This window comes from Rhinatrema bivittatum, chromosome 4 (genome assembly GCF_901001135.1).
Source record: "Rhinatrema bivittatum chromosome 4, aRhiBiv1.1, whole genome shotgun sequence".
Taxonomy (NCBI): Eukaryota; Metazoa; Chordata; class Amphibia; order Gymnophiona; family Rhinatrematidae; genus Rhinatrema; species Rhinatrema bivittatum.
In genome coordinates, this window is record NC_042618.1 from 52,698,933 (window position 1) to 52,726,204 (window position 27,272).

The following is a 27,272-nucleotide window of genomic DNA, read 5'->3' on the forward strand; positions in this document are numbered from 1 at the left end:
TAGAGCCATATCTATTGTGGGCCCCACCTGTTGGAACAAACTACCTCCAAACCTCCTGTCTTGAGCCATGCCCCAAAAACTTCAAAAAAAAATTAAAGACCTGGCTATTCAACCAGGCTTTCCCAGAATAGGACCCTTCCTGTCATTATCTCTCCCCCCAACTGCCTCGAATCAGATTTGATTTACTTGGCCTATCTTAACGCATTTTCAGATAATCTATTTTAACTATTTATTCTACCTTGAATTTCATCGATCTCATTGTTTTGCTTTCTCTGTTAACCGTTAAACTCCTTCTGCCTTTTCTCCTCTAGTTATATCCCTCCCTGCCCCAGTTTTTCCCCACCTGGTCGATGTAATTTCTATCTTTTGTTTGATGTAAACCGATATCATGTTCACACGAATACCGGTATAGAAAAGCTGTTAAACAAATAATAAATAAATAAATAAATAAATAAATAAAATAAGGATTTTTTTTTAAATTCCCCCTTATCCATATCTTGGAACTTTTGATTTCCAGATGCCCTGAAATTATCAGGGATTAGCAGGCAAAGAGTAACTGGGGTAGCTGTGCACACACATGCTCCCTCTCAAACACACACATGTTCTCTCTCTCCTTTCCCACACACAAGCACACATGCGCTCTCTCACTCTCACACACACAAGCACACATGCTCTCTCTCACTCTCCCACACACAAGCACACATGCATTCTCACTCATTTTCCCACACACAAGCACACATGCATTCTCACTTTCCCCACACACAAGCAACACATGCACTCTCTCACTCTCCCACACACAAGCACACATGCTCACTCTTTCACTCACTTCCTCTTTGACTTAGCAAGCAGCAGCAAGCTCCTTCTTCAGTCCCCGTGGCCAAGGGAATGACTTCCAGCAGGGTGCACTCCTCCTCAGCAGCGAGGCCCTGCCGAAATTGTTGGCATGGAAAGTGCTACCTTGGTAAGTGGAAAAGCAGTATAGCCCTGCCAGAATCAGCAGAATTGCCAGTGGGGCCACTCTGCTTTTCCACTTACTAAGGCCATGCCGACCACGCAGTCAATTTTGTGCTTTTCTTTTGCTGAGGACCCACCAGCGGCCGGCTGCACTGCTCTTGTTGGTGCCTTTTGGTAGCAGTGCCTATGGCTGTTGCCATATTGGCCATAGGCATGCTGTGGCTCTGTTTATCCAGTTAGATTTTAGTCAGATAATGACTTGGCCAGCTGCAATCTAGCTGGATAAGTTCCCCAATATTCAAAAAATTGCCATTAAATGGCTTTCAATATTGATCCCTTAGTGACATTTATATGAAAACTAAGGTATAGTCAATCTATTGTTTTTAAAGCCAAAATAAACCTTTCCATTTTCATATAAATAGCATGGTAGTTAGAGTCAGATACTATATGAGTAGAGCCTTTTTCCAAGAGAGAACATAACACAGCATACAAGGACAGATAACATAAGACATTCCATTTTAAGTCAAATCAAAGGTTCACTGAGCCCAGCACCCTGTCTCTGACAGTGGACAATCCAGGACATTAGGAAGTGCCCAGAAGATTGCAGAGGACTCCCAATAGTTATTTTCTAATATCAAGCCTTATATGATGTCATACCTCATTAAATCAGCCTTTCGTCTTCCAGACTCCTCTGTCAGGACTCTCTGCTTCCCAATGAGTTCATCTAAAATGATCTGAAGTTGCTGCTTAGCTCTTGGCTTGCAGACGTTTTCCAGCTGATGGGTTAAATCCTGCAGCTCAGTCATTATGGACTCAAGCTCCTCCGTTTGTGACTGAGGATTCAGGATAGGTTTCAAGGATGATTTCTCAAAGTCATCAAGGTCCACTTTCTCTAGAAGCATGTTGGCTTCAAACTCAATGAGGAACCCAACAGCCCTTTGAACTGCTTCTTTGAGTCGTTTAATAGTCTCACATGTTTCATTAAGTGCATTCTGGAAAATTTAAACAGAATGTTATTCCGCATGTCACAAGCAATTGGCAAGCTTTTTTATTTTAAATTCTGTCTCTCCATTGTAACTGCTGAAGTTTTAGGTTTTAGCTCTCTGTAAATTTTGTACAAGAGAAAAAAAGAATGAAATAGCAGAAAAATAAATTTATGGTGAGCAACTGTAAACAACACAAAATTATCAAGAGAGACCAACCCAAGTTAGATCAGTTATCTAAATCAACTGAGGTTATGGAAACCTTCTCACTAAAAAGGGTGATAAAGTTAACCTCAATTAGAGGTCCATTTTTAGAAAGCTGGTGAGCAAACAAGTTTAGCTGGATAACTTGTTCCAGATAGTCAGTGGGATAAAGGTCCCACTGAATATCCCTGATTAAAGTTATCTGGCTAACATAAACCGGATAACTTTAAACCTAACCTAATATCTTTTGAATATCACCAGTTAGGTTGAAAGCTATCTGCCCGATGTGGCCAGATAACGTTAGCCTTTACTAGCTATATTTAAAATAATATAACCAGTTAAATGCTGAGCTGCAGGAAAAAAAAGTTATGGTTCTAGTTGCCTTTTCACAGCCCCCTTCCCACCACCCAAGCTAGAAATGTATGGCCCTGCCAGACCATGCCTGCAGCACCTTCCTCCCCCCCCCCCCCCCCCCCACCACCACCACAAAGTCATTGTATAAAAGTACATTTTAAGGGCCCAGTGCCAGCATCCCCATCTGTTCCCTGGTCCTGCCAAAAGTATCCTTGCTGGGGTTGCTTCCCACTCTAACCCTAACTCTCCCACCTTCCTGGTACCTTTAATCTGCCCATCTTCAACCTGGATCACAGTGGCAACCTACCCTGACCCGGGCCCAGTGCGTCTATGGTTGCTAGGGCACTTTGAGGGGCACGGAAGAGGTGGGGGTGCTGGAGCCATGGACCAGAAGGGCCATATATGTCTAGATTAGGTGGGCAAGGGGCTGCGAAAGGGCAACTAGTTCTGCAATTTTTTTTTGTTTTTTTTAGAATAGAAAAGAGCCAGCATTTAACTGGATCTATTCTTTTGAATACAGCCAGTTATGACTAAAGTTATCTAGCCATATGGGGCCAGATAAGTTATTCAGCTAACTCAACTCAACCCCATCCCCAGAATGCTCCCCACATGTCCCTTTCATTATCCGGCTGAGATTTAGCCAAATAAGACTTACCCTTTTTAGCTAGATAAGCAAAGGGAACAGTCACAATTTGCCATTTAGATGGATAACTTGAGAGTTATCCGTCTAAATGGCTTTGAATATTTATCTCTTAACCTTAAAACTGAAAATACAACTTAACAATAAGAAGATACTTACTACATGAGAAGACAGGTGAGTCATAAGCTGCTGCTCATGATCATTCAGTTCACACAAAATTCCTTTTAGCCCTTCCTTTCCTTCAACAGGTACAGCTTTGATGGAACACATATCTGCCCTAACTCTTTCTTGAAAAGCTTCATACTTCAGCTTTTTGTCCTCGATCCAGTTTATATCCAGGTCTACACGAAGCGGCTGCTGTAGTTCTGATAGACTCTGCTTCATAGTGCGTAAAGTGTCTTCAAGTCTGCTCTGAAAATCTTGTTCACTTGTATACCTTGGCTGTAGCTCCAATATCCTGTTGCAAAGGAGTTGATGGATATTTTCCATATCTTCTAACTGATCTTTCTTTTGCTGTACTTCATTCTCTTTCAAAGATGCATCAGATACATCGGCTGTCTTTAACTGATTTGCTGCCTCTTGAATTAAAGGTATCACTTTCCTAACTCTCTGACACAAAAGATGAGTAGCTTCAAGATCAGAATACTTTGTTACTATATTAATCTCTTTCTTTATGTTAGTTGTCAAAATCTTAATTTCATTTACCAGAACTTGATACTTGCTGCTTTCTATGAAATGTTTATCAGCTTGTCTAACTTTCTCCTCTTGGTCATCTTTAACTTTAAAGTAGAGAATTTGTATTTCATCAAGAGGTGAAGTGACCCACTCTAATCCTGCATATTCAAATATTTCCTTGTACTTGAACATTTGAGAAAGGGTGGACTGAGCTTCCAGGGCTCTATCTTTGTGAACTCCTAATTTTTCTTTAATATTCTGACTTGCATATACCATTTCCTGCTGATCTGGTTCCAGTTTTTTTTGTATTATGGTATTAAGCTCCAGTTGCAATGCACATGCTCTGTCTGACAGTTCCATATAAAGGCCCTGTTTTTTATCAGCTTGTTGAGACATACTATTTACCAGTCTCTGCATTCTATGAGCCATATTCTCCAGCCCTCTTAATTTTTCAGCTAAAAAGAGCTGTTCAAATAAGTTTAGCTCTTTCTGAAAGTCCTGGCTTTCCTTCAGAAGTGAATAAAGAAGACTCTCAATTTTTTCTAATTCCTCTCTCTTCTCCTTTAAAAAACGAATTTGCTGATCTAGCTCGGGTTGTGTAATTTGTTTACTGGCATCTGGAACTGTCACAAGCTCAAGATGCTGAAGCCAGCCATGCGCCTTTGCTAACTCTGCAAAGAGTTTTTCTCTCTTTTCCAGTCCATGTTCTAGCTGCTGCAGTCTCTGAGGCGCTTTGGTAATGAGGGTCTGGTACGAATCCTGCAATTCCTGTAAAAGGGTACTTACATCTGCCGCCTCTTGCTGATTCATTTCAAGGCTGAAGTGTTTAGCTTCATTAGTCAATGACTCTATGGCGGCTTTTTGGTTTAGAAGATCACTTTGTAAAGTCTTACAGCTGCTGACCTGGGTTCTAATATCATCTGGGAACAGGCTAACAGTCTGATCAAGAATGATTTTATTATGGCAGTCCTTCATCTGAGCAGTCTCTTTCAAGGTTCTCGTGAATTCAGATTTCTCTGAAAAGCTACTAGTGGTTTCCTCTTTGTCACTGGTTTGTTCTTCTAACACTTCTAATTGCTTTTGCAAATTGTTTATGGAGTTTTCCAAAGTTTCCTTTTCTTGTTGTCCCCAAATTTGTTTCATCTGCAGCTCAACTATTTCCTTTAACTGGAAAAAGTTACCTTTAATGGCTTGGAGCTTTGTGATTAAAACGGCAGATGTTTTATTTTCTTCTTGTGCATTTAGTAAATGTTGTGCATCTTGGAGCAGTTTTTGAAGGTCCCCAATTTTACTCATATAAGCGTTGAATTCATCGACTTCAGCAGCAAGCCGATGGCGTTTCCTTTCAGCCGACTGCTCTGTTTGATCCCACCATTGCTCAAGCTGCTTAACTTGGTTTTCTGTAATCTTCCTATCAATGAAAAGCAGGTACTTGGAAACATTTTCTTGTTCAGTCCTCAGCCTCCTCAGAACATCTTTCTCTTTCTGCAGAGCAATCATAAATTGTACAATTCTCTCCAGATGAATCACGCTGCTGTCCATAGGTCCCCTGCCAAAGAATAATCATTTTTAAAGATATATTTGCTGCGTACCATTCTACAAAGACCAAGTCACAAAGGACTTTATAAATACTATACTTTGTTTAATATACTGTGCCAATGATCATCTTCCTATCATTTTTATAGTAATATCTATTTTCTTACATATATTTATTACATACTGTTGCTTTACCAAGTATGAATAGATATTCTCTCGCAAATTCTATTCAATATCCCTACAATAAAGACTTTATTGGGTATTATGTAGCTAACATTCAAAAGGGCAATTTTAAGGATCAGTCAAAAAAAATGCAAAATGCTTTCAAATCTGTTTGCTTACATAATTCTGAAACAGCACATTTTTGTCCAAGGGTTAACTTCCTGCAAATTTTGGAAGGGAGAAAATTCCATAGGAAAAAAGATGTACAAGTGAAAAGTGCTATGCCATTTTTCCTACAAAGCAATGAACTTAACAACTGGGTGCTTTTTGAACAAGCTTTTGTGATTAACTCTGAATTATAAAATTTTGTAATAGCACATCTTCTACCCACAAACTCTGGAAAAGAAAAAAATTCCACAGGAAAAAAGCATACAAAAAAAATCTATAGCAAAAACCACTGATGAACTTGTGTCCAATTCTTAAGTCCAATCTAAAACCTGCACAAAATATAATATAGTAACATAGTAAATTGCAGCAGATAGCAACCAGATGGCCCATCCAATCTGCTTAGTTGCAAACCTGCCCAGTTCTCTACCACTTTAGTTAGATAAGCATATAAATTCCTATATTTAGGGGAAGGAATCACGATGGCAGGCAAACACTAGCTGCAAGTATGAGTTCCAGGTATTCAAGTTGTTATCTGCAAAATGGCCAAGAGGGAAGGGTAACATCAAAGTTACCCTGTTGTGTCGCCAGTGGTTGCATCTCTAGACTCTCATGTCATGCATTACTTGCAGCTGTTGCCCTTGAGTGGTGGACAGGTGGTTGGTATGGAGAGCGTCACCACTCTTCCTGAGGCATCTTTGAGCTTCCATGGGAGATCTCTTCCATGGATCGTAGCAGCCAGAGCAGCTTCTCAGGGAACATCAGCACATATTGATGATTGAGTGCAGCCGGCAGAGAATGCTGCTTTCAGCACTGCAGATCCTGGAATGAAAGTCTCTGTATGTTCTTCAGTTATGGATCTGGGAGAGATTTCATCTGGGGTGTGTCAGCAGGAGGTAGGTGTCACCAAATTAAACAATGAGGGGGAAAAAAGGAAGAAACTTTGACTGTGGTTTTGGCATCCCATCTTTTGACTCCCACCCCAGTCCAATTTATCTTGGCTCCTCTGCCCCATCCTCCTCTGGATGCTTCCTTGGGCAAAAACTGGACATTGATATCCTGCATAGAGTCTTCTTTAACAGGATCTATATCTCAGTTACAATAATTTACTAAGTGGCTTCAGAAAAAAATGGTATCTCAAGATAAAAGTTTGATTAAGCAAGATGAAGGCCTTATGAATTGTGAGAAGAATATTGCAGCTGTGGTTGCCTCCAATTCAGCGCTCATCGAGGATAATCAGATTTTACATAATTGACTGGAGATTATGGAAAACCAAATTAGAAGGAATAATTTGAATTTTACTAATTTTCTTCAGTCTTCTTTGATGGAAATGTTATCAAAAAAGGTTACTGAAGTGCTGAAATATCCCTCTCTGAGGCTTTTCCACCCATAGCCCGGGTTTACCACCTCCCTACTGGGAAGAGGAAGACTTAGATGGAAGAGAATATTGAAAAAAATAATTAGATATTTGATACTCGAATTAACAGCACTGTTGGAGTCATCTCAAGATCTCCCTAATACAAGAGCAACTTTGTTTGTTTCTTTTGTGTTAGAGAACCAAATAGGGAATGGGTTCTCCAGTCTTTTTTCAAAATAGAGAGGCTGAGTTCTATGATACTAAGATTAGGGTTTTCCCTGACCTTAGCAGGCAGACTTTGGGACAAGCATAAAATCCTTTTTGGGACTTAAGTCACATATATATTTTTTGATCCTGTTCAATTCTATAGGTTTGTGGCATGTAGAGCAGCTGCTGGGATTAAAGTTGCACTGGTGGAGGGTTGTAGTTAAATATTTAAGATGCTTGCCTGATTTGATTCTTTTGTTTTATTTTCCTTATTGTTTCTTTTCTTCCCCTCCCATGTTTTGGACTTAAGTTTTCTTTCCAGATATAATTTTCCTGGACTTTAATTATATACTTTTCATAACGTTTGGAGATGCGTTTCTTTTAAAAAGTTTTGTTTTTCTGTAAATATTAAAATAATTGCATAAAAAAGTAAGGAAACCATTAATTCCTATACTTAAACCAATACCAGCTCCCTCCAACTTTTATCCAATCTTTCAACTCTGTTCCCATCACTGTCGTCTCAATCTGTCTAATCAGGTATAAATTTTGTTATACTGCTGATTTCCACTAGTAAGAAAGTTCAAGCCTTTTCTTCCTACTCTTTGATTCTTATAAATCTCATAATTAATCTAACATGCAGGTCCCCTTTGTGTCTTACCAATAGGCTTTATAATTATCCAAAACAAGTGAAACTGTTGTTCAAAACATCTGGCCACACCATGTTATGATTATAACTACAGCCACTCCAACCTTCTTGGAAACCTGCTGCAATTTTCTCTCTTTTAGGGTTGCAACCATGGCCCTTCACTACAGCTTACCACAGCCTTCTTGGAAGCCTAATACAGCCATAACAATGATATCAATATTGCAACTATGGCTGCTCTTTTCAGGTTACCCCAATATTCTTAGAAGCTGATGTAGTCCTATCACAGTTCTCTGCTAATTTATTTGTAATTCCCATACCTTGGGCCTCCTACAGTTCTATATGACTGAGCAAACACTGAAGCCCCTTTCCTCACTTCTTCTACCTGGCCTTACCACTACACTCTGTCTCTGTCCCATGCATGTTTAAATTCTGTAAGTTTTGGTTTGTGTTACCTCTGCCAGGAAGCTATTCCGGGCATTTATTTATTTATCGAGTTTTATATACCGTTGTTCGGTTTCGCCATCACAACGGTTTACAAAGGATCGATTTCTGCAATTATACACTCAAACATTTGTTAACATGGCTTTTAGTCATTCTAGTATATATTCTTTCATAGAGTCATTCTGGTGTTGGCTGGTATAATCTGGTAAAGTCGTATAAGTATCGTGACATTGGGGGTTTTAGTAGGCTTTTGTAAATATCCACATTTTTAGCTCTTTTTTGAAGGATTTTAGATTTTGTTGTGTTCTCAGGACCATTGGGAGTGAGTTCCAAAGCTCAGGGCTTCCCTGGGATATGGCTCTCTTCCGAGTTGAGATGAGTTTGTGATGGGTTGGTGGGATTTTTACTAGGCCTTTGTTTGCTGATCAGAGATTTTTATTTGGTGAGTGGAGTTTTATGGATGCGCTGAGCCAATTTGTTTGTTTTTCGTATATTATTTTGTGAATTATGGATAGTATTTTGTAGTCAAGCCTGTATTTTATTGGAAGCCAGTGTAGTGAAATGAAGATTGGAATAATATGATCGAATTTTCTTGTTCCTGTGAGTATTCTGGCAGCTGTATTTTGTAGGATTTGAAGAGGTCGGATGTTGGTGAGAGGTAAGTTAAACAGCAGAGAGTTGCAGTAATCCAGGTTGGCATCTACCCCTCGCTCAGTAAAGAGATGAAAGATATGTCAATAGTAGAATTTGTCTTTCATAAACAGAAGATCAATCTCTATCTTGTTATACTTGGAACATGATAAAAACATACAGGGGTACCATATGTAATCATTTCCCATTAAATGTATACATGTATTTCTATTATTATACTTGGAGGTTCATGGCACCAGACACAAACACTATGAAGAGAGCCTTTTTCCCCAAATCAAACCCTATTTTCAAATGCTCTAAACATTTTTTTTTCTGATGAAATTATGTTCAAAGCATAGTTTTCTACTTGAAAATAACTTGGCAAATTCTTCATACATTACATACCTTCATTCAAGACTGGAAAAATATAGTTCTATCCCAAGTACTTACAGTTTAATATTCTCTTTTTCCATGGATAATGTTTTTACTGATGATTTAACTGCAGCCAGCATGTCATGGTAATCTCTCATCTGAGTATGTAGCCTTTCCTTATTATCTTTAATCAGAATCAATTCATGCAGAAGTCTGTTCCAATGAGAAAAGGCATCTTCTGCATTGGGTAGATTCCCATCTTTTTTCAAACACAAAGCTTGATCCTTCTTTTTTGTAAACTGAAGATACAATTTCTATAACAAAATTAACAGAAGATAAAAAAAACAACGAGGCGTCATTAGCTCTACTTAAACCTGTATTTCCAATTACGCATAGTATGTAAGCAAGCTTATAAATGCATGCATATAGTTACAGCCCTTGGTTTCTGTGGCAGATTTTTCAAAATTCTGTATAAAGCTTCACATCTTACTATGCAAAAAAGTAAATGTTTTATTATAAATCTTTAAATATTGTTTAAAACAATGTGAAACTACATACAAACACAATTTACTAAATACAAAAAGCAACTATTTATCAAGCAACATATAAGTTACAAACTTTTAACTGTGAAATATCACTTTGGTTTTGGACTGAAATACAGCACTACCATCATTTTTATATCTTCTTGAAAAAGTCCTTATCTTTTCAGGTATATGAGCTTATGAAGCTGTGTTCAGCATCAGCATTTGTCAGCCTGTTAATTGAAATTAAAATACATAGACTCTGGTAGCTGTGGTACAGAAACAGCTGCAGAGTTCCAAAATATATCCAGGTCTTTGGCAGCTGGTGTATGATTAGCCATACATGCAGATGTGAGAAAGCAAGTTTGCTTACTTGTAAACAAGGTTCTCTGTAGACAGCAAGATGAATCAGCCATAACACATAGGGTATATAATCATCCGATGGTGCAGACATGGACCCAACTCTCAGAGCTCAGGAAAAGTTTTACTGATCATGTGTAGGAATTCCCGCGCTCACATACTGTTTTGTGAGCTCCCAAGTCTCTTCCAGAATTTAAGCTTTAACAAGATAATCGACTTTCTAGGGAGGTAGGCAGGTATTAAGTATGGTTAATTCATCCTGCTGTCAGAACCTCAGGGTTCATTCACTACTAGCAGGATGATGTAATTTCAGAAGGCCCTGAAATTTGATAGGATAAAGGATGGAACAGTTAATCCAACTGGAATCAGAGGGCCCACTGTAGGCCCTACACATGCAAATGAGATAAAGGAATCACATGAACAGCCACAGCCACATGATCTACAAGAACCAAGATTGACCTCAATGACATCTGGTCCTGTTGCAGAAGGGATTTTGCCAAGCCCATCAAAACTTCACCTTGTTTGACCTTCTCCTGAAGTGAGTCTATCCAAGCTTCTAGAGACAAGACCAAGCTGAATTTTGAACAATTGACTAGGAACTTATGAGACTGGAGAAGATGATGGTAGCACCGAGGGACTTGAGCACTTCACCAGATTTAGGCCCATTTCCAACCAATCATCCAGGAATGGGAACATACAGACTTCTTGCCTATGAAGCTGCACAGCTATAACTGAGACATATTTTGTAAACATTCTAGGGCAGGGCTTCCCAAACCTGTTCTGGGGATCCCATAGCCAGTCAGATTTTCAGGATTTCCACAATGACTATGCATGAGATAAATTTGCATATACTGAGTCTCCACGATATCTCATGTATTCAGACAACCACCAACAAGGACTGAATTGCACAGGCTGGGTAAACAAATAAGTGTGGGAGTAGCTTGCTTATTGCGGCGGTTACTACCCCTAACCAATTAAGCTTGATACTTCACTTAGATGCAGTTCCAGCACTGCTCTCTACATCAATGGTGGGGGTGGAAGGTAACTAGAACCAAAAAGTTACTAATAAGGGCCAAGAGTAACAGATAAGTATGAGAAAAAATAAGTGTGGAAGCTTGCTGGGCAGACTGGATGGGCCGTTTGGTCTTCTTCTGCCGATATTTCTATGTTTCTATGCATATTCATTGTGGAAATCCTGAAAACCCGACTGGCTATGGGGTCCCCAGGACAGGCTTGGGAAGCCCTGTTCTAGGGGCCGCCGATAGGCCAAATGGAAGTACCTTGTCCTAGTAGTACACTTAATGGGCGATGCAAATGGGAATGTATGCATAAGAGTCTTTCAGATACAAAGCACACATCCAATCCCTTGGCTGGATGACAGCAGAATCATCTGAATGTTCATCTTGAAGCTCTCTGACCAACAATCTGCTAAGCATCTGTAAATCTAGGATAGGCCTCAATCCTCCTGATTTCTTCGGGATGAGAAAGTACTGGGGATAGAATCCCTGGCCACATTACTGAGATGGAACAAGCTCGATCACCTTCTACTGAAGAAAGGCTACTTCCAGTTGCAGCTAAGCAGTTCGAGAGGGGTTGGAACTGAAGACTGCCCTCTGTTGGCCCGGAGGGGGGAAAAATAGCACAAATGGTAGCAGTTTTCCATCATTCTCAAGACCCACTTGTCCTTGGTGATGCAAACCCATTCCAAAAGGAAAGGATGGATCCTTACCCCCTATCAGAGGCGGCAGGTGTCAAAAATTTCAAAAACTAATCCCAGGCATAGGTTACAATGCTGCTGGGCCACAGTGTCGAAAACTTCATATGCGAAAGTGAATAAAAGGCTTCTTTCACTCTTCTATATCTTAAACAGCTCAACATGCCCAGGCTATGACTGTTCCATCAAAGGCTTCAACTTTTGCACACATTCATGTAGATATTGTGCCATCCGAGCACTAAGCACGGATCCCTGGAAGACCTTCTCAAATTCATCGAACGCCTTTGGATCCTTCCCTAGAGGTATAGTAGAGTGATCCCGAGTGTGCGTCACATGCTTCAATGCTGACTTCCATCACTATGGAATGGTGCAGTAGCCAGACTATCCCAAAGTTTGGAGAAGCCTGAACTCTATACGTCAGATGAAACTTTAGGGCTATCGGTAGACAAGACATCTTAGCTTACCACATCTTCATTTGCAGGTCAATGAAGAGGTTATGCACTGGAATGAAAACAGAGTCTGCTGAAAGTTAAAGGAATTGCAGCAGCCTGAAAACAACTGTTATTGTTTTCTGCTCTTTTCTAACACTGATGGACAGTGTCCTCACTAGCTTATCCAAAAAGCGCAAACAGCTGAGATCTTCCAAAGGAGATATATAGTGAGGCAAGTCTGGCAGAGGATCTGAAGGAATCCCCACTGAATTCTCCTCCCCTGACCAAGGGAATACACGGAGACAGGAACCCAATGACAATAAGCAAGACAGAGGAGAACTCTGTTTGTCCAAGGGGAAAACATCCAGTATGAACTCGAAAACAAATGAACCTCTTCTAATCCATGAAGGGACTCACCTGGAGAGGGTGAATCTACAACCTCAGAAAGCCCATGAGAAGAGCCCTGTGTTGTAATTATGTGTATTTGTGGATCCTTGGGTGCTGTGGAGGTGACCACACCCATGGGGAGGAGCCCTGTGAGGAGCCACAGCACTGGGCTAGACTCGTACTACACAAACACAAGTGTTCTTTTATTAAACAGCTTGAAGAGAACCACCAAAGGTGGCAGTAGTGAGGCAATCTAGTAGTTACAGTCTCAGGGACCTCGGCAGAGGGAGCCCTTCTCTCCTTGATGACGTCAGGAGGTTCCGCAGCAGGTCTCCCAGCGACGGGATACTGTGGATGAGATAGACTGAGAGCTAGAGTACTCACAAGGTGTTTGCTGTTGATATGCAATTCTACAAGGTCTGTTGTAGAAGGTACAAGGCAGGGAGAGCAGGCCCTCGAGAAGCGAGAACCTGTTCCCTGTAGGGCACCTGAAATAAAGCAGAGGGCCCCCGAGGAGCGGGTACCCAGGTTAGCATAACCCCGAAGGGCAGAAAGAGAGCTTCCTGCAGCAGCACGGAAGCGGCAGAGTAGCGTAGACAGGAACGGATTAGAGTCCTTGCTAACTCGGGGAGCTAGCAAATCTGTGAAGGCAATATACCCGGATGGCGAGTCATCAGCATGAAGGAACGCCCTCTAGGTTCGCGCCAAGGGTGGTACAAAGACGTGGGGTGCGCGCACCCTAGTTGGTACCTGGGAGGAGCAATGGCAGGAAGTTGCACCATAGCCGTTCTGGGGACGCCAGAGAGGTCGGCTTGTCGGTAAGCGGGAGGAGCCGTGAATAAGGTGAGGCAAACGGGGCGAAGCCGTCGAGGACCGACGGACGCAACACCCTGAACCTCTGGGGGATTCTGAATGGCCCCACTATGTGGGAAAATTTCCTCCATCGTGGACAAGAGAAGCTCTCTCTCTGGTCTTCAGGGCTTAAGAAGGCAAAAAAAAAATTCTTCATTAGCAATGACAACTGGACTCCTACTGACTGAGGGACCCTTTGTGCTGGACTTAATAATAGCTTCCACCATTTTACAAAGGATCGATGTCAGTTTCACAGTCTATAGCTACTTGAGTCATCCCTGGAGACCATAATTGTTTCACCTTGAGTCACCCCTGGAGCTACAGAAAAGTACGTATGTACAAAAAGTGCATTTACTTTGTACCTGCTATTTGTGGGGATGGACGATCTGGGCAAAATAGTGCGCCCACATTTGAAAATTAAATGTGCACATGCTGTTTTCCCTCCTAGGAATTATTTTTAACATGGCTAAAACTACACTTATTGTAGAAGTAGACATACTTTTAGCCAGGGAGAGGAGGCCAGCTTTCAGCCAAATCAATTTACCTGAGTAAATGCACTGGCATTTAATACATGGTCCAGACATCCCACTCACTAAATCACCTGGATTCAATAATAAAAATAAGTTTTGCTTTGTTTTGTGATGTGTGTGACAATGTAACAGGTATTTCAAAAGCCTTGTGATTCATTTGCTGTAATTCATGAAAAGTGTGCTTTTTAATTTATTTAGTTTTGTTTTTTTTTATTTACCTCTATCTCTTCTAGTTGTTCATTTGCTAGTGCAATGTCTAATTCCATGGCTTGATTTTTCAGCTGAATAACCTTTTGTTCGGCTTCCTTAATTTCTATATTTGCTTGAGATTCAGAAAAGAGAGGTGTCTTGAAAATCAGTTCTTTGCCTGAGTGCTAGAAAAAGAAAACAAAAAAAAAGTATAAGATTATCTTATTTTTGAGTTTTAACTACAAATTTTTACTTTATTTTCTTGTTCAAGGCTAATGTACCAACAATGGCAATGGAGAACAAATGGTTTAAAATCGTGCAATTCAATTAAATTACTGCAGGCAATTTAGCATTGGATGTGCAGAGACAGTTTTCCTCTTTTACAGTAAAAAAGGTAATTAAAAATACGGAGGTCCATATTCAAAGGATATGGACTGGTAACTTTGGGAATTAGTAGTTTGTCTCCTATTTAAAGAATCAATCCTTTCAAGTAAAAATTGGTAACTCCTTATCCGAAAAGTTCAGTCTTGACTCTAGTGTACCACGTGGATCAACCTTATCCACTACTCTTTTTAATATATACATGTTACCATTGTGTCAACTCTTGGCTGGTTTATGGATTACACATTGAAGTAGATCTTAAAAAAGTATGCGCGCGCATACACTTTTGTTCGCGAAACCGGCGCAAACAAAAGTATGCCGGATTTTATAAGATACGCGCGTAGCCGCGCGTATCTTATAAAATCCGGGGTTGGCGCGCGCAAGGCTGCGCAAAATCGGCAGCCTGAGTGCCGAGCCGCACAGCCTGCCTCCGTTCCCTCAGTGGCCGGTCCGAAATTGGAGTGGCCTCGGAGTGAACTTTCCTTCCGCGTCTCCCCACCTTCCCCTCCCTTCCCCTATCTAACCCACCCCCCAGCCCTACCTAAATTCCCCCCTACCTTTGTTGTGCAAGTTACGCCTGCCTCCCGGCCCGCCCCCGAACCATCGCCGCGCCCCCAGACCCTCCCCAGACACGGCCCTGGACACACCCCAGCCTGCCGACACACCCCCCAACACGCCCCTCCCGCCCCTTTTACGAAGCCCTGGGACTTGCGCGCGCCAGTGGCCTATGCAAAATAGGCGCACCAGCGCGCGACTGCCCTGCGTGCGTAAATCAGGAAGGATTTACGCGTGCAGGGCTTTTAAGATCTACCCCACTATCTATACGTGGATGACATTCAATTTATGGTTACAATTAAAGACATGATTAATAATGCTCTAAAATTAGTCCAGATTTATGTTTCTGCTATTAAACAATTACTAACTCATATGAAACTGGTTTTGAACTTAAAACTGAAATCATATTATAGAAAAATACATTCTAATGATTCTTTTCTCTTTAAAATGGATTCCACCGAAATTGAATTAATCAACCATGCAAAAGATTTGGGAGTAATTATTAACAAATTTAAATATGAGAAAACATTAGTAAAAAAATAAAAGATGGATATAATAAACTTCTTGTTTTAAGACGATTAAAACCTCTTCTTACTCTGGAAAATTTCCACACTGTATTACAGTCATTATTATTCTCAAATCTGGATTATTGTAATTCTCTTTTACTAGGCCTGCCAGGTTGTACTATAAAACCATTACAACTATTTCAGAATGTGGCAAAATGTTCGATCATATAACACCAATCTTAAGCTCCCTACATTGGCTACCTGTGAAATTCAGAACTGAGTTTAAAGTACTCTGACTTTTACACAAATGTATTTATGCTAAAAATACAGAATGGCTCAATGCTGCATTGCATTTCTATACCCTACAACGAAATCTAAGATCTGCTAATAAAGGTCTTTTGGTTGTACCCTCCATTCGGTCGGCCCATCTAAGTGACGTAAGAGCTAGAACTATTTCAATTGCAGGGCCGAAGGTATGGAACTCTTTGTGACCTGACTTGAGAATGCAAGCTGATTTTACATCTTTTAAAAAACATCTTAAAACATGGCTATTTAAAAAAGCATTTGAAGGCAGTGGGTAATTGATTCTGATAAGGGAGGAGTAAATCGATTTCAGCGCGACAAAGGGGCCTGCCCCTTTGTTTTGCCCCTTCGTGTTGACCCTCGCCTCCCTGAGCTACACCACACCTATACCGCACTAGAACTCATTCAGCATCCATCCAGATAACGACCTTCCAGCCCGCATCCATCAATCCACCATCCAGTGCCCATCCAACACCCTCTCAGCAAGCATTCAGCAAGCAACCATCCTGCATCCACTCAGTGGGAGGTATTGATGAACTGGAAGGGAACTCAGGTTGAACAAACAAGAGGGTCTTCATGACCTAGAGAAGAACTGGGCAAACTGATGAAGTAATTGCTTATGTCCCATTGAAATGTGCAGCTGTGAGGCTGGCAACTATAGCCACCAACCATTTCCTGAATGAAGGAGCTGCCAAGCTGGTCCTGAGCAAACACTCACCTAATCTTCATCCAGCAGCCACTCATCCACCCTTCATCCAGCAGCCACTCATCCATCCTTCATCCAGCAGCCACTCATCCACCCTTCATCCAGCAGCCACTCATCCACCCTTCATCCAGCAGCCACTCATCCATCCTTCATCCAGCAGACACACTTCCGGATTTCAAACAAGGATCACAACCCCGACTCCCAATAAGGACACAACCCAACACACAAGCACCTCATCATGCACCCTATCCCTATACCTACAATACCTTACACTCCCAAACTCACATCTAACAAACCCAGGATTCTAGGTCTCCGACAACAGAGATTGATTCCAATTATGATCTCCCCCATATCTCAAATGCTAGGATTAACACTATTCACGCTCACTCTATTTAACGCCCAATCTATCACCAAAAAACTCCACCTCCTCAACGACCACCTGACAGACAACAGCCCGGATATCTGCGCCATTACAGAAACATGGCTCAAACCCACAGACACAGTTCTTTTAAACCAACTCCCCAATCACCTCTACGACTTTCATTCAATCCCCAGAATCAAAAAAAGGGGTGGAGGGATCCTGCTAGCCACAAAAAAGGGCCTTGGACTCGCACTTCAACTATCTACTACTATAAACAACACTGAAATTGCCTTTTTCAAATCGGACCATCTACAAATAGCCTTAGTCTACTCACCACCAGGAACCTTAGCCACAGACCCCTCACCTTTAATAGAATTCACAACAAAACATTTCAAGCAGGACAAACCAGCTATATTGATGGGAGATTTTAACATACATGTAAACAGCGCTCGTCCAACCAATAACTGCGACATACTTATCACAGCACTCAATCACCTTGGCTTCAATCAAATTGTCAAAGACCCCACACACAAAGCGGGACACACCCTAGACTTAATATTTCTCAACAACGGCATATCTTTCAATAATAACCCTAAATGCGTCCCTGTCCCATGGTCTGACCACCACCTCATCTCTGCCGAACTTCTTATCAAAGATCAGCCTCGTCCCATCTACCCAACTACCACTATACGATACAGAAAACCCTGCTCCATAGACAGTCTCAATAATCTGCTCTCTAAAGAACTTGACAGACTGGAACTCACAGACGGATCCTCAGCAATCAATTCCTGGCTCAAGATTACAAACGAGGTCGCAGACCTATCCTGCCCCTCCACCTCCAAATCCTTGAAATCACCCCAAACCAACAGACATCCATGGTACACTCCAACACTCAAAATCCTTAAACAAGAACTTCGGAAAAAAGAAAACAGTTGGCGCAAGTCCCCTTCCATCATCACAACCCTAAACTACAAATCCCACCTCAACTCATACAGACTAGCCATCCTCAAGGCCAAAAAAGACTTCTTTGCAAAAAAAATCCACAATTTCGCATTTGACTCCAAAGCCTTATTCTCATTTGTATCATCTTTAACTAAACCCTCTCCACCCATCATCCCAGACGAACAAGCAGCCAACAAAGCTTTGGAACTAGCAATCTACTTTGATAAAAAGATCACCAATCTCCTTAAGCCAATCTCTACCCAACAGCCAACACCAACACCCCTCAGCACCACACAAACATAATAAAGGATACAGCCTATCATCGTTCGAGACCCCATCATCACTGGAAATTGAAACCATCCTCAACAAGCTTAAACCCTCATCGCATCCACTGGATACCATACCCTCTAACCTTCTACTATCAACTCCTAACACTATATCCAAAGCACTAGCAGATATCATCAACTGCTCTTTAACTCAAGGAAAGGTCCCAGATCAAGTCAAAATAGCCATTCTGAAACCCTTATTAAAAAAACCTAACCTTTCCACGGCTGACCCCGCAAACTTCCGCCCCATCGCCAACCTTCCCCTTATCTCAAGAGTGATGGAAAGATTCGTCAACAAGCAACTGTCTGAATACCTAGAGGAGAACAATATACTCTCCCCTTTCCAGTTCGGCTTTAGGAAATCGCAAAACACAGAAGCCCTACTGGCATCGTTATCTAACACCGTACTCCTCAATCTTGAAAAAAACCAACCATACCTTCTCGCTCTTCTCGACCTATCTGCCGCATTCGACACAGTCAATCATGCCATCCTTCTCGAGCGGCTATCCGATATAGGAATTCAAGGAGAGGCTCATAGCTGGTTTCAATCGTTTCTGGAGAATAGATTCTATAAAGTCAAGATCAACAACGAAGAATCACCTCCCATTAAATCAATCCGAGGAGTACCACAAGGATCATCTCTCTCCCCTACCATTTTTAATATCTACCTGCTCCCACTCTGCCACCTACTCTCCAACCTTAAGCTAAAGCATTATATTTTCGCTGATGACATTCAGATACTCCTCCCCATCACAGAATCACTACAAAAAACATGGGAACATTGGAACAATTGCTTACAATCCATCAACACTCTGTTATCCAGCCTGAACCTCATACTCAACTCAAATAAAACAGAAATCCTCATCATCTCACCTGACGAAAAAAACCATACTCTCATCAACTCCCAAAGCGCATCTCAATTCGCAAAATCATCCATTAACCACTCCCCTTCCGTCAGAGACTTAGGGGTGCGTCTCGACAATCAATTCAACCTTAAATCCTTCGTCTCCAATACAACAAAAGAATGTTATTTTAAACTTCAAGTACTCAAAAATCTGAAACCTCTCCTCCACTTCAGTGACTTCCGTCTAGTAGTGCAGTCTATAATTCTATCCAAATTAGACTACTGCAACTCGCTCCTGTTAGGTCTACCGATCACAGCTACAAAACCCTTACAGATGGTGCAGAACGCTGCCGCGAGGTTACTCACCAACACAAATAAAAGAGCCCACATAACACCTATTCTCTATAGTCTGCACTGGCTACCCATAAAAGCCAGAATCACATTCAAGACATTATCAATGATCCACAAGGATATTACGGGCACCGCACACCTAAACCTAAACTCGCAACTCCGACCTCACACATCACAAAGACCTATCAGATTCAACTACAAAGGTTCCTTATACGCTCCCCCGATCAAAACTTCACGATCTAAACGAGCACTTTCCTCAGCTGGGCCCACCCTCTGGAACTCATTACCACCGGATCTACGCCAAGAAACCTGTCATATAACTTTTAAGAAAAATTTAAAAACGTGGCTCTTCCGGCAAGCATTTCCAGAATCGCAGGAACACTCTGACACGGGCCAAAGAGCAAAATTAGTTCACTACAAGTTCCATGACCACACCTCAAGTTCCACGACCGCCCACACCTCTTCAAGGCCCGATTACACCTCATCTGGACAACCCACTTACAACCCACTTGTAGTGAAAGCCACCTCATCTGGACAACCCACTTACAACACACCTGTAGGGAAAGCCTCCCGCGTAGATGCACTAATTCTTTAGTTCATGCATTACTGATATCTAAACACATAAACATTGGTCACTGTTCAGCTCATCATTTATTTTTAGTTATCTCCACATGAATCCACGTTATTTGACAGCCCACCTGTTTGATTGTTCCACTTGTGGATGCATTAATTCTTTAGCCCATGCATTACTCATAACCAGGCACATAAACATTGGTCCCTGATACCTGTATATCCCAAATTAACACATCATTTATTCTTAGTTATTCTCTACATGTTTCACGTATCATAACGAGTTACTGTTGTCTTTACATATATATTTTATACTATTCTATTTATTATTTATTTTATTTCAAGTTAGTTATTTACACCATTATCTATTTTATTACATGTTATTTACTATATAGATTCTCGTCATTTGATGAGTCACTGCTGTTTATTTAATATTTATTATTCTCATGTTCTGAAACTCCGTTTATTGTAACGCCTCACCGCGATTGTTTTGTTTTATGTAAACCGACCTGATTTGATATTTGTATCGAGAACGTCGGTATATAAGAATGCTAAATAAATAAATAAATAAATAAATAAATAAATGATAAAGGAGGCATGTCATTTGTTTTTGATTGTTTTTTTAAATCTTTTAATTTTATTAGGCATTGCACCTGTTTAAATTTGATACATTTTTATTGTATTTTTATTTTTTTTTATATATTTTTATTGTACTTTTAATTTGTATTTGTAACTTCTGTTTTATTTTCTATTTTATTGTATTCTTATATTTTTAATTACACTTTATGTAAACCATTGTGATAGAACAACAGTATATAAAAGTTTTAAATAAATTAGCCAGAAAGTATCTTTGGAGTTTAAATTGCCCACACATTCAGGTCGATCCAGTATCGTCCGGTCGAAGATTGCCCGTCTGTAACGTGCTCGTAGCGCACAATTCGGGCGCGCAAGGCAATTCAGCGATACAGTCTCCAGTTTCACGCGTCCGTATCGCTTCTGAAAACAGACGCATAACCCTTTCCGCACCCGGCATGTAAATGAACGAATTAGCTGTATAATGCTGTATAATGAAGGAATTAGCTATTCCTCTCCGATACCGTAACGCGCGCTCAGATTATCTCCTTTGTAACCCACTGTTTAGCCGCGGCCTTAACATGCTCGTTTAGCGCCTACCTCTACGTGGTGTTAGTGTGGTGTTAGTGTGGTGTTCGAACAGTTAGGTACCGGACTGCACCATGGACGAGATGTTTTTTTTTGCTCTGACGCTAATAATGATTCAGTGGAGAAGGAGACGAATGTATGCTCGACTGAGAAACCCAGGAAACGCTCGGCAGATTGGAGAGGTGAACGGGGGGCTGCCGCAGCATGGAGAACCAAACCGACCCAAGAACCCAGCTGTAAGACCGGAGGTAGGTGATCTGTTATTTTCTGTAAGAACGGCGCCCATGCCTTCTGGTGCCTCTATTGACGCCGGTCGATGGGCACCGGAGGATGTGCGCCGGTCGATGGGCGCCGGTCAATATAGCCGCCGTAAGGCGGACAAGAGAAAACAGTCGCCCGTAAAGTGCCTTTCACGGCGCCGGTTATGGGCGCCGGTAACGGGCGCCGGTAATGGGCGCCGGTGGTTGGGCAGCGGAGGATGTGCGCCGGTCGATATAGCCGCCGTAAGGCGGACGAGAGAAAACAGTCGCCCGTAAAGTGCCGTTCACGGCGTTTAATTATTAATATATTTAAAGTCTTTTTATACAGCGGCACGTTATAGACATCAGTTTACAATGAATAGAAATGTTAATCGAGCTGTGAAGAAGGTACAGAGAAGGGCGACCAAAACGATAAAGGGTTTTAACAATTTCTTATGTTCTTCAAGATAGAGACTGATTCAACCATCGGCGTTCGTCAATCCGCCGCCGGCAGCGAATGAATGCGCGCCTGTCACACATTGAGCGCCGAAATCGCACGGGCATTTATTCACTGCCGGCGTGGGCGTGCATTCATCCAGGCCCTGCCGGCAGTGAATGCACGTGTAAATGAATGAATGAATGCGCGCCTGTGCGACCCTGCGATTCGGCGCTCAAGGCAGGGGTCACGGCATGTGACTGCCTTGAGCGCCGAATGGCAGGGGTCGCACAGGCGCGCATTCATTCACTGCCCCCCACCGACTGCCTTGAGCACCTTAACGTGTTAGTTTACCGCCTCCCCCTAGTAATAGGAGTTGAAGCAAAAAAAAAACAAAAAATAAAAAAGTAGCAAGGCTCGGGCCTTCTCCCTTCTCCTCGAAATCGAGAGGAAGGGGGAAGGGCTCGGGCCCTTCTCCCTTCCTCTCGATTTCGCACGGCCATTCATCCAGGCAGAGGGAACCGGTGGCGAAAACGGCCCACGGTTCCCTCCGCCTGAATTAATGCGCGCCTGTGAGACCCGGCCGGGGCGCGCATTAATTCAGGCGGAGAGAGCCGGCGGCGAAAGCGGCCTCCGGAAACCCCCACCGGCAGTGAATGCGTGCCTTTCGGTGGGGGTTACCGGAGGCCGCTTTCGCCGCCGGCTCGTTTGAACACGCGCCCGCCCGCCGGCCGCCTGGACCCACGCCGCTGCCTGGATGACCGCATGAAAGTGACAGGTATTTAAAAATTTGAACACTCAGGTTTTTACATATTTTTGGTATTTTTTTTTTCACTTCTTGGTGCCTGTCATTTCAAATGTCATTTCAAATGTCATTTGAAATGACATTTGAAATGACAGGAACCGTCGCACCCTGGTTACTGTATAGGAGCTGTATTAAGCGCCTATACAGTAAAATGGGTTACGCGGCCATAACCCTTCCCTACCGCTTTAAAGCCGCGGCATGCATTTGCATGCGATTAGAGGAGAGTATCGGGGAGTTAGTGAAGAGAACTGTGGGTGCGGGGAGGAAGGGTGCGCCTGACACTACCGCACTGTTTCTACCGCGGCCTTACTGGATCGACTGTAAGAGAGAGTAAATTTTGTCCAGGCAAACTGTTACCCGTTACCCACATAAAGAGGCAAGGCTGGAGGCGTTTCTAGGGCATGGTAAAACTTTAACCAGTTAACATGGATATCCAGTGCTGCCGGCTAAAGTGACAAGGGTAAGTCTGGTCAGGGAGAAAGGCTGGCTTAAATTTCTATGGTTAATTTTATTCAGATGTATTAAGCGCATGATTATTCAGCTAAGTTCTGATGACTATCTGGATAAAGTTATTTGGATAACTTACTTACTCATCAGCTATGAGTAAGGTCCTCACTATATACAAACTTTAAACATGTAAAGGATAATTTCACGATCCGAGATTGATTTAGTCAAGATTAGATGGCAGGCAAAAAAAAAAAAAATAGTGATGCCTGGATAATGAAGTTATGAATATTCATGTGCCAGTCTGAAAGAAGAGTCTGAAACCGGAAATGAACCTCCAGGACATTAAACCTGAGGAACCACTGATGATCCCTCTGGATTTGAATAGGCAGATACACTTCTGAATGATCCCGAGGTGAAAGGAACTCTCCCCTGCTGCACCTCCATGATCACTGAGCAAAAAGTGTTTCCATGGGAAAATGGACTTCCTGTAAGGATGCTCTCACCTTCTTTAAATCCAGAATAGATGTTGCGTTCATGCCTATTTTCGTCCTCGCTCCACCCTCTCTACCTTATGGCGACTCCCTTCGGATCTGATGGACAGATGCTGCCACGGCTTCTTCTTGCCATTTTCTTCCTGGAATCCCCGGGCTGGCCTGATGTCACGGATCCGCCATGTTCCTGATGATGTAAGGGCGCGTGCGCACACTCCAGACTTGTACCAGCAAGGGCGCAAACCTCGGGAGCGTCCCCCCATAGTGACATCATCCGCTTCCAACATAAAAGGTCCTCGATTGCTACTTCAAATCGAGTTAGCAAGGACAAGGGTAGGAATCCCTTCCTTGCAACTCTGCCTCTACAAACTCACCTGGGGTACCCGCTCCTCGGAGGCCCCACTCTCTCTCTTCTTGATTTCAGACTGCTGGACAGGATCCGGTACTCGCTCCTCGAGGGCCTACGATCCCGAAGACTCAGAAGACTCCTATTGCCTGGAGGTGATCGCTGACGTGAACACAGTGAGTCCTGTTACAGACAGGAACCGGTACTCACTCCACGAGGGCCCATGTTCCTAATCTCTAAGACTCCCTTCAGTCTAAGATGTTATTACAGGTATGGAGATCGTGAGTTACCATTGCAGATAGGAACCGGTATTCACTCCACGAGGGCCTATGTTCCTAATACCTTTCTCAAACTCCCTTCTTCCTCAGAAGATATCGCATACCTATATCTTATGGAATACTATTACAGATTAACAGATAGGAACCGGTACTCGCTCCATGAGGGCCTATGTTCCTAAATCTCTCCTAGCCTCTCTTCTATTCCAGAAGCCATCCCATACACAGTTATTGTGAGTTCTATTTCAGACTGCCTTTAGGAACCAGTACTCGCCTGCGGCTCCTGTTACTGAATACTGAAGACTCTCTGTTGCATAAGAAGACGTTACAGATATCTACAAGTGTGAGTATCATCTACCACTGATTATATGTCCAGCATACCCTGTCTACTCACTACCTATAGTCTCTCCTTACAGCTCAGCAACTCAGAGATCGTAGTTCCAGTATTAGAAGGCCTTCAGCCCTGCCGGGCACATCAGCTCACTACTGCTACCTCTGGTGGTTCTACTTCCAGTCTAATAAAGAACTATCTGTGTTTGTCTCAATACTCCAGCCTAGCCGGTGGTCCCTCTCAGGATCTCTACGTGAGGGCGCTGTCATCTGCCATCCGCCCAGGGATTCACTATTTCTACTAAGTGTTACTTCTTACACTAATAGAGCGGTATTATCTACCATTCTGTGGGAGCCAACCCACATCAGACCATTACACCTCTCTTTGCGGAAGCTGATCCATATCAGATAACTAACTCCCTGTGGGGATCATACAGGTTACTGGCTCATCTTTCTACAGGAACAAAGCATAACAGTTTGCTACTCCTCCACTCTGGGGGAGTAGAGCACTAACCGATTATTAAATTCCTACTCCTACAGGAGCCAAGCCTATCAGATTGCTATCTCCTCCCCTTGGGAGGAGCTGACCGCTACCAGACCGCTCACTCCGCCCTCCTGGCGGGCTGAGCGCTAACAGATTGCTACCTCCTTAGCAAGGTCTCTAACAATAGACCTGAAAGTGTCCTTTTTTTTGGGGACAGCAAAATAAAAGGAGTATTGACCTTGACCCCATTGGTACTGGAATGACCACTGCCAAATGGAGACGGCACTCCACACTATCCCTTACAGCTACATTTTTTCTTAACTGAATAACGGGGGGAAGCCATAAAAGCATCCAACACTGGACGAGCAAATTATAACTTGTAGCTGCTTTTTTTTTTTTTTTTTTTTTTTTAAATTATAGACAGAACCCACTAATCCATAGTAATGTGGGTCCATTCTCCATAAAAGAGACAACCAACCCCAAATTTTTAAGGAGGAGAGTGAAACCCTTGCTTCTCATTGTGAACTCTTTCCTCCCGCTGTGCCACCACTGACAAAACACCTAGTGCTTCTTCGGCTCGCATGAAAGGACCAAGACTTGTTCCCAAATTGCCTTTACCAATAAGACAGCAATGGAACAAAAGATCTTCCTGCCCGATATCACCTTGCATTTCTAAATATAGGCCTGTTGGGGACCCCTTTACGAGTTCCCTTGGTCCTGTCCTCAGGTAACTCATGGGACTTTGACTTGCACGAATGCTTTACCAGCTTCTCCAGATCCGCCTCAAAAAAAGCAGCTTTCCTCAGAAGGGTAGCTTCCCCAAACACAACTTAGACCATACATCTGTCACCCAGTTGCACAGCCTCCATAAACACCTGGCTGATACCAAGGCTACCATACCTTTGGCTGAAGTCTGAATGAGATCATAGAAAGCAACTGCTGTAAACGCGAGCCCAGCTTCCAGTTTTTCCACCTCCTTTTCTGTCAGACTGTTCTCAGTAGTGTCCACTGGTATCTGCTGTGCCCAGCACAAACTCACCCTATACCTATAACTGTCACAAACCACAGCTCAGTCAGGGCTGACACCTCAAAGACCTGTTTAAGACAGACCTGACTTTTACAGTCTGGGAAAATGATAAGTATGGGGATGATCTTGTTGCGTCCGGACTCAGACGGCTTCGTCCTACATGCTTCACCTCAATATTTCCTTTCTCCACCAGCCTCGGGAAAATGGCGACCGCCGCGTCTGCTTACCGCACTCTCCAGCGTCCCCGGAACGGCTATGGCAAGGCATTTCACCATGATTCACCTGAGGGCCTCCTAGGGTGCGCGCATGCACGCTACCCATGTCTTTATTCCAACATTGGCGTGAACCTCAGGGGCGTCCCCCTCGAGTGACGTCACAACATCCGGGTATTTAGGTTGCCCATTTGCTGACTGACTGAGTTAGCAAGGATTGGATTCGCCCGGTCTAAGCTGCCGCTTCTTGCTGCTGCTGGAAGCTCTCTCTACCCTCCGGGTTCTACTAACTTGGGTCCCCGCTCCTCGGGGGCCCTATGCTTTTTTCCCGGTGCCTATCCAGTATCCAGGTACTCACTCCTTGAGGGCCTGAGTTGTCTATCTTGGTGCCTGCTACCATTACTTCTACCTGCTGGGAACCCCACTATTACAGCTACAAGAGTGTGAGTAATCTAACATCTACCAGTCTGTCTCACCTATAGCTCCTCATTGAAGATCTGCATTGGCGTTCCCTATACCACCATTGTGGGATGGGTCTCCTCAGCCGAGGACCCAAGACTGCTGCTGCAGGAATCTGCTCACTACTGCCAACTCTGGTGAACTCTACAAGCTGTACAATAAAATCAATCTCTGTGTTTGTGCATCTGAGTCTAGCCCAGTACTGCAGTTCCCCGCGGGGCTCCTCCCCGTGGGAGTGGCCATCACTGCAGCACCTATGAATCCACTAAACACCTCAAAACCCTAACAGATCTGTGCGGTATGGCAGATACTACCATAAGCTTGCTGGGCAGACTGGATAGACCATTTGGTCTTCTGCCATCATTTCTAAGTTTCCCATCTTGGGCATTCTTTAAGATCACACTT

At 42.8% G+C, this 27,272-nt stretch overlaps 1 protein-coding gene across 3 annotated transcripts in view; it reads right to left on the reverse strand.

The window, feature by feature from the left end:
• Positions 1-27,272, reverse strand: part of SYNE2 (spectrin repeat containing nuclear envelope protein 2) — a 799,865-nt gene that overhangs the window by 355,095 nt on the left and 417,498 nt on the right. For all 3 annotated transcript variants that reach the window (XM_029598126.1, XM_029598125.1, XM_029598127.1), the window contains exons 51-54: positions 14,340-14,495; positions 9,405-9,640; positions 3,295-5,359; positions 1,612-1,946 (exon numbers count right to left, since the gene is read on the reverse strand). In XM_029598126.1, the coding sequence (XP_029453986.1) occupies positions 1,612-1,946; positions 3,295-5,359; positions 9,405-9,640; positions 14,340-14,495 (2,792 nt within the window). The remainder of the gene's footprint in view (positions 1-1,611; positions 1,947-3,294; positions 5,360-9,404; positions 9,641-14,339; positions 14,496-27,272) is intronic.